Raw genomic sequence first — 8,014 nt, forward strand, 5'->3', positions numbered from 1 at the left:
GGACAGACTTAAATGGGACGGACATGCTTATTTGCCACCCTACTTCAAGATAACTTTTGGAGAGATAGTTGGTGTGGGTTTCATCTCTCTCGCGCGCGCACACACGCGTCTTTGATTTTAAAAAAATTAATATATATTAAAAGTTAAATAACATCAACCTATTTAAGAAAAATAATTCATATATATTTTAAGTGCAAAATAGAAGAGTTGATAAGTGCATTTTGGTGGCAAATGTTAAAACAATATATAGTTCAATTCAACTTAGATGATTTTTTTAATTCATTTTGTCACATAGAAGACAATATAACGAGAGGCAAGCAAGGGAAGTAAGGAAGCAAAAGCATGAGTACCTAGTTCCTAGTAAGAACAAAAAGTTGCAAATTGGTGTTTACCAAAGAATCAAATTATTAACATGGATCAAAGACATCAGATTGAATTTAAGACAGCCCAGTTACAGATATAAGTAGCAGGTCGTCGGTGCCGAAAAAACCCGGAAAATCAAAACAAGTTATTGACCAGGATAAGAAAGCATCATATTTTTTTATAAATCAAAATTGGTATGACAAAACATCACTATGATAACTGACATCCCCGTTATACTGACACCTCATGAAATTTTATCCAAAGGGAAAAAATCTGGGTAGAATGTTCCTCAATAGTACACTTTGGTCTTGGCTTTGGTCTGCCCTCCAAACCTTGAAGTCTGGAGTAAAGTAGTGAGCATCCCTCCAACCTTTTAGAGCAACTATGGAGAAAGGTCCTTGCACCCGTCCCTGAGGATCTCTGTAATGCCATATCAAGGATTGTAACTCCTCAGCAGGAACTGGTTTTAGGGTGCTTGGTTTTTCATAAATAGGTTTTATGGTGCTTGGTTTTTGATGAACAGGTTGTATGGTGCTTGGTTTTTCTTTTTCCTCATCATCGTCATCATCGCTCAGTTCTATAATTTGAATCTTAGCTGGCCGTACCTGATTGTCTGTTGGTGCTTGAGAGATCTTATCTCCAATCTTAACTTCATTTGATTTGGCTGGCATAGATACACCATTATATGCAAAGTTTGTTGGTTTTGCAGGTTGCTGTTGACCATCATTATATGCGAAGTTTGTTGGTTTTGCTGGTTGCTGTTGAACAGACACGCTAGACCATTGGTTTACTGCCAAAACATGCAAAGAACACCAATGAATGACAGATTAAGACACTTCCAGCCTAACAACATACTACAGTATTACCATTAAACAGAATCCTAGACAAACAAACATGTTTATGTCTATTAAAATATAGAATCATGGAAAAAAATGGATGATTATAACGAACCTGCAGAAGTGTCACGAGAAATGCAATTCAGCGCAGTGCTATTAATTTCCATGCTGAAAAGAGGAACTTCTGATGGTCCGCTAAGATTGAGAATCGACTTTGGTGACTCATTTTCTGGTTTGGTTTGATCAGCAAGATACAGTTTTGTAGCCCTGCATGCAAAACCATTAGCAACCGGTTTTGAAACTTCGGTCACTAAAGATTCTTTTGTACAAGTAGCTTCCCGAAAACCTTGCATATCATTTTCTGCCTTCTGTTCTGGAACTTCTAGTGTTTTGGATTCTGAAGAGTCTAGATAACCTGGAGTAACTTGGGGAATCCCATGGAATAACCATTCCTCTTCATCTGAAAAATCATCTGCAGAATCATCTGCAACTGCCTTTGGGACCTCAGTCACTAATGATGCTTTTGCACAGGTAGTCTCTGAAAACTCTTGGAAACTGGTTTCGAGTTTCTTAACTGGAACATCTGGTGTCGTAGATTCTGATTCTAGATTTTCTGCAATAACTACAGGAATTTCACGCAATAACCGTTCATGCTCCTCTGGATTCTTAAGCTTGTCCCTTCTTTGTAGGTACCCTTCCAATGTGCTTCCAATAGATTAAGGAATATCTAATAAAAGTTTTTGACAATAAACAATTTCCAAACAAAGCATATATCATAATATTCATGACAAAAAATCAGAATCCTAGTGCAAAATGTTCATTACTTCAATTGACTGATATCTTATTCATGAATAGGGGGTACTAATGTATTGAAAAGAGTCGAATTAATCAGATTGCAGCATTAGAAGTTATTGTAATGTAATCAGCGTTGGCAGCAATAACTGCCATAAAAAGCTGATGATTATTATCTAGTATGCAGATAGGAGTCGAATTAACAATCTGTGGAAAATCTACTAAAAAACAAATTTAGTTGTATAACAAGTATTGCGCATAATGCATTAAGAAGGTTTGGCGTCAAAATTCACTACATATTCTGAAGCAAAATAGCAATATGGAGACGTTACCATGATATAGAAAAAAAATACTATTATTAGATAAACATCAGAAAAGGATATTCTCTTCGCCAACCCTTTTCATTTGCTCGGTCAATAAGATTCTGCAATAGAGCAAGTTCATTTGCAAGCCACTGTAGCAGATTCACCACACAACAAGGCAGAAAAGTTAGGCAAAGAATCAGGCTCATATTTCAAAAGAATAAACATAAATTATTATTTGAAACCGGATGTGCAGCACACTTTTAATTTACACAAACAAGAATAGTAAGTATCTAAGGCGCGACAAATACTTGGCGTGTATAAAATGAATAGTATAAGTATCTAAGGAGCGACAAATACTTGGAGTGTATAAAATGAATAGTAAGTATCTAAGGAGCGACAAATACTTGGAGTGTATAAAATGAATAGTAAGTATCTAAGGAGCGACAAATACTTAAATTCAAAACTGTGCTTTGTAAGAGTACTACGACACAGTGTTGTCGATGGCGGAGAGGCAAAATCCCGCCATACTGGCCGCTTTGCGGCGCCGTTATTGCGGACTATGGCGGAAAAACCTGCAATAGCGGACAATATTTACCATTTCGGCAAGCCCAAAAACCGACATGTATATCGGCCATGGTGCCGCAATTTGATAACACTACTACGACAGCATGTATCTTACCTCATCTATCTTTGGATAAACAAAAATACATCAGTTCATCAGCTATGTAATTTATCAAAACAAAAACTACCTATACAAAACATTAGTCATCAATTATTTAATTTTTATATAACATTCACACTGTGTCATTGCTAATCCAGCCAAATTAATAAGAATAATACAAGAGTATTTATGAAATGATATCCACACAATAATTAGCAAAGTAAAATTCTCATGCAAATGTGGCGGCTTTAGCTCCCTATAGGAGCTTACCTCTGTGGCGTCCATCTATGGAAATCCTTCACTATTCAGATTAATAATACATACTCTTTAATTCTCCATTTCTATTTTCATATTCGGCTTGTTATTTTTACTGGTACGTTACAGTGTTTATCACATATAAGAAGTGCAGGCCAACAAACTGTAAGAAATTTGCTGAAATTAAACATGAGTGAAGAAATCATAATGCAAGGGTTATTGCTTACATGTTTAGTGATATCCTCATGCAACACTCTAACCTTTTCTTCCAAATCCACCTACCATGTATAAAATAAATGTCATAATGTTTAGATTCAATAAAGCACCAGACATAGATTTACATGTTTAATCAGAAGGATTCAGTCTTAAAGTACTGGAAAAAAAAAACGTACAATCATAGGTCTCTTGAGTAAGCCGTCATTTACTCTTTTATGCAAATCCTCACACTCCGCCTGAAACCAAAGTCATATATCAAAAAACCCAAAATTTTAAAAGCACAATAAAACTGATATAATGCAAGGGTCAATCTAACATGGGTCTTCCACCATCCATTTTTTTAATTAGCATTTGGTATAACTTTATGTTTCATAGATATTTCCATTTGTGAAATATTTTAAGTTTTATAACTCGCCACATCCATGACTAAACCTCACATTATTCAAAAAATATATTATTAAGGTAGGATAATAATGAGAGTACTAAAGAGAATCAGCAGGCAGAAATACCAAATAAATAATCAATTTCCAGTTAACACAGGCTTATGTAAAAGTCAATAAAGTAATCCAGCACTAAATTTTCAGAAATTGATTAAAAGAAATGATTACACAGAGTGAACTCAACACTTTAGGCTGGAGCTGACAACTTCTTTTGGTACATGAAAATTCAGTGGGAGAAAAGTTGCCTCATTATAAGTGCAGGACATGGCACAAGCTATTGAAAATGGTACTTAAGTTACACTAACATGAATCAAGCCAAAGACCTATGAGTTAATACAATGTGATCCTACTAGTTGAGCTAATTCTCAATGGCAGAGACCACAGTTTCTACTAAATAAAGCTAAAAAAAGTAAGATAATTCAGCCGTACCTCAGTGAAATTATCATCTGATAGCATATTAATGCTGATGTCTTTAATGAAACCAGAAGCTTGCAAGCGAATTTCCCCATCCACTCCTGAGCTCTTCTTTATACCTGAAATATAGCCAAGAAACAACTATATCTCAGCTAATTAGACAATAAACTTCATGATCTAAATTTTCCAAATGTGCCGTACATAACTGTCAATTGACATACCAAACTCACAAGTAGTAGCTGTATTTGTAGCACTAAAAATGACTTCAGAAGAAGATCAAATGGAACAAGATTATTTAGTTCACTGCTATACCTTGTGAATGTCTAAATCATTCAATTAGAATAAATTAACACCAACATGTGCCATATCATAATGACGCCAAAAGAGAATAAACAACAAGCACAGATTGGTTATCTTCAGTCTTTTGAATCCCACAGACCCACACAACTTGAGGATATAGGACTCTACTACTTTGTTCATTGTCATTGACAGATTGGTTTTGAATGGTAAAATATGTTTAATTTGGACTAATCACCTATACCGATGATTTCAAAAAAGAGTACATGATAAGAACCTTTAGGTTTGCTTTATTTATGTGAATCCACCCAGCACGGGGTTACTGGATTAAATTTTTGAATTCTTTTTCAGTCATTGCGACTAGTCTACTTTGTTGATTTCACTATTTTTCGAAGTAAATAAGCTTACATAATAAGTACACAATATTTGTCGTTGCTACTTTTGAATTAATATACTCTAATGCAGTTGATGAGCATACCTTTCAAAGCAGCTTGTAAGATAAAAAATCATTAAAAAAAAACAAGCAACTGTTAGAATGCAATGGCATAATCAACAAAAACTAGTCAAATCACCAGTTATTTGCAGAAGCTGGTGTGAGTTTTTCTGAAGGTAGTCATTTGGGTCACACTTGATTCTTATGAAGCTTCTAACTACTTTGGTCTCAAAAGTTTCAAGGTCCTTTAAGAGTTCCTCAACTAGACTCCTCTTTAAATAAACAAGCTTGATGTTGATAGGATTGATAGCGGCAAAACAGCTTCTTGGTTTTTCCACAACATGTTTCTTCGGTTGACTCTTCCTCTCCGAGGGTGCTGGTTTAGGGACTTCACATGCATACTCATCATCTTCTGAGTCAAACAGAAGATCATCATCAGATTGTCCACAGTTCTCTAGAAAGTGTGACTCGAGCAAGCGACTAATCATAAACCGGCCAATGCTCTTCTTTCCAAACAACGACTGGAGCCTAACATCACAGAGAATTCTTTTCTTTTTTGTAGGATTAAAAAGGTTATTCTGCTTAACATAATCATTTATAATTTCAGTGACGTCACTTTGACTTATCTTGTTGCTTGTATCTCTACCAATGGATTCGAGAAACTGAATAAGGGAAGTTGATCCCCATCCATTGTATTCCTTTTTCTTTGATTTGTTGTTTTTCCTTTTCTTTCTCACCGAATGTTGAACCTTTCCATTAATTTCCTCTACCCAGTAACAACCAGATTGTGATCTATCATTCATCCTTTCTATCATTACCCTAAACTCAACCGGTGCCTCTGGTGATACCCCTTCTGCTAGTTACCAAATCTGTCCATGTCCACGCTTTTCACCTTTGTCAAATTTCATTTTTAAAAAGAAAGGCATCAATTGGCAGCAGAAAATGGTAAAAAATATAACAACTGAAAAACACCGCGAAAATGCATTTTCTGTTGCTTTGAAGTCTTGAACAAAGAAGAACTGATAAGTACTAATAATTAAAAATTTAATGAGAAATTCAAAATTAAATCAGAGAATGTTAATTAAAATACAGAAACTGACAACAGAAATCAGTCGAAGAAAACAAGACTGCACAAAGTTGAATGGAGAGTAACCCCAACCTTGCATGAGGGTTCAAACACTTTCACACTTCTTATAATACTCTCAAAAAGCAAAGAAACTACAGAGTAAATCAACATTTTGCTCATTGAAACTGTAAGAATTGGACATTTTAATCCATCAAATTTTCAAAATAGCAATTAAGTTGCTTAAACTTAAAAAGGCCAATCTATTTAGTCATTAATCGGAATTTAGTAGCACGTTTTAAATGCACTATCTTTGCCTTGATGTTGCAAGGGACTATTCAAAGCAACATGTTGGTGTTTATTGCAAGAGACCATTTAAATGCAACATCTTTGCCTTGCGGCGCCGTTATTGTGGAAAACCCCGGAATATCAGTAGGTATTTATTATTGCGGCGAGCCCAAAAACCAACATGTATATCCGTCATAGCGGCCATGGCGCCGCAATTTGATAACACTACCATTTATTCCACACAATCGGAAAGATCAATCCATTCAAGATAAAACACGTCATGGTTCGTAAATTTTACGAAGATAATCATTGTACTAAATTGCAACCCTGTTTTCAAAAACATTGACAATGTGAAAATATTAAACGTAATATTTCATCTTCCCTCTATCACAATTGTTCACTACTCTAGCCTTCTATCTCATTATTATCAATTTAAGACAAACACAAATTTTATAAAATAAAAACCCATGAAGCTCGGAACCAAAAACACTCCGACACTAACACGTCGATATCATTAATAATTTGAAAAAATGAATAAATCAAACGTAACCACAAGTGTGATCACAAGTGTCTATATCACTGTCGGACACGGACGCACCTTTTTTTCCAGAGGTGTCGGCGCTACACGGATAAAAACTCACAAAGTTGTTGAAAATAAAAAAGAACCAATTGCTCAATTTTAAAATATTAGTCTAAATTTTTTTCATCCCCTATATATCACAAATACTCACCCAAATTAGGTAAGAAAATTCCCTCCTTTTCTTCCCAAACGCTTCCACCCTCTTGTTTTCCTCCTAACTCCAAAACAAAGCCAACACAACCATGCACTAAAAAGTACCCAAAAAAGTATAAATAAAACACACAAAAATTTAGAAAATTCAATGAAAAAACCAAAATTAACAGAAAATAAACCGAAAACAAAACAAAATCATTACATGCATTTAAAATTGCATATCCAATATTCAACCTAACAAAAAAAAATCAAATCAGGGAAAAAGTCAAGGTACAAACACCATCGTCGTGAATGACACTAACAGTATCAATAACAATAAGCAATTTGGGAAAGAAAATAGAGAAATTGAAAACAATAGAGAGATACCGAGAGATTGAGAAGTTGACTGAGGCAAAAGCGGTTGAAGAAGGTTTCTGTTGTTGGTGTTTGGTGGCTGAGTAATGTGGTGAGTAGTTACAGTACTACGTGTGTTTGTTTCGCTAGAATGGCAAAAACTAATGGAAGAAACAAATAAAATTTCCAATTAATTTATAAATATCAATAATTTGTTTATATTAATATATAAAATAATAATTAATAAATATAAATAAATATGGTTGATGTTGAGGTCGATAGAAACTAAATTATAAAATATTAATTTATAAAATGCTATAAATATCAAAATTTTCTTTAAAAAATATTTTAGTTTATTTATTATTGAAAAATATAATTTTGTTTTTATTTTTATAATATAAATATATTTTTTAAATAATTAATTTATAAATATTAACAACTTATTTCATTTTTAATTAACGATAAACCCACAATTTAAAAAATACTATATACATAAATAAATTTTTTATAAAATATTCCTATTTAAGTTAATACTAAAAATATAATTTTGTTTTCTCTCTTATAATATCATAATTATAGAAATAA

General features: G+C 33.7%; 1 protein-coding gene across 1 annotated transcript; it reads right to left on the reverse strand.

The window, feature by feature from the left end:
* Nucleotides 1-374: 374 nt before the first annotated feature.
* Nucleotides 375-7,591, reverse strand: LOC127131492 (uncharacterized protein At5g08430). The gene is made up of 9 exons (XM_051060413.1): nt 7,463-7,591; nt 7,095-7,190; nt 5,152-5,904; nt 4,298-4,401; nt 3,605-3,664; nt 3,440-3,490; nt 2,373-2,445; nt 1,315-1,899; nt 375-1,153 (listed from the first exon to the last, which is right to left on the reverse strand). The coding sequence occupies exons 3-9, from the start codon at nt 5,825-5,827 to the stop codon at nt 618-620; spliced, it is 2,085 nt and encodes a 694-aa protein (XP_050916370.1). The 5' UTR covers nt 5,828-5,904; nt 7,095-7,190; nt 7,463-7,591; the 3' UTR covers nt 375-617.
* Between the last annotated feature and the right edge of the window lie 423 nt (nt 7,592-8,014).

Source organism: Lathyrus oleraceus, chromosome 1 (genome assembly GCF_024323335.1).
Source record: "Lathyrus oleraceus cultivar Zhongwan6 chromosome 1, CAAS_Psat_ZW6_1.0, whole genome shotgun sequence".
Taxonomy (NCBI): Eukaryota; Viridiplantae; Streptophyta; class Magnoliopsida; order Fabales; family Fabaceae; genus Lathyrus; species Lathyrus oleraceus.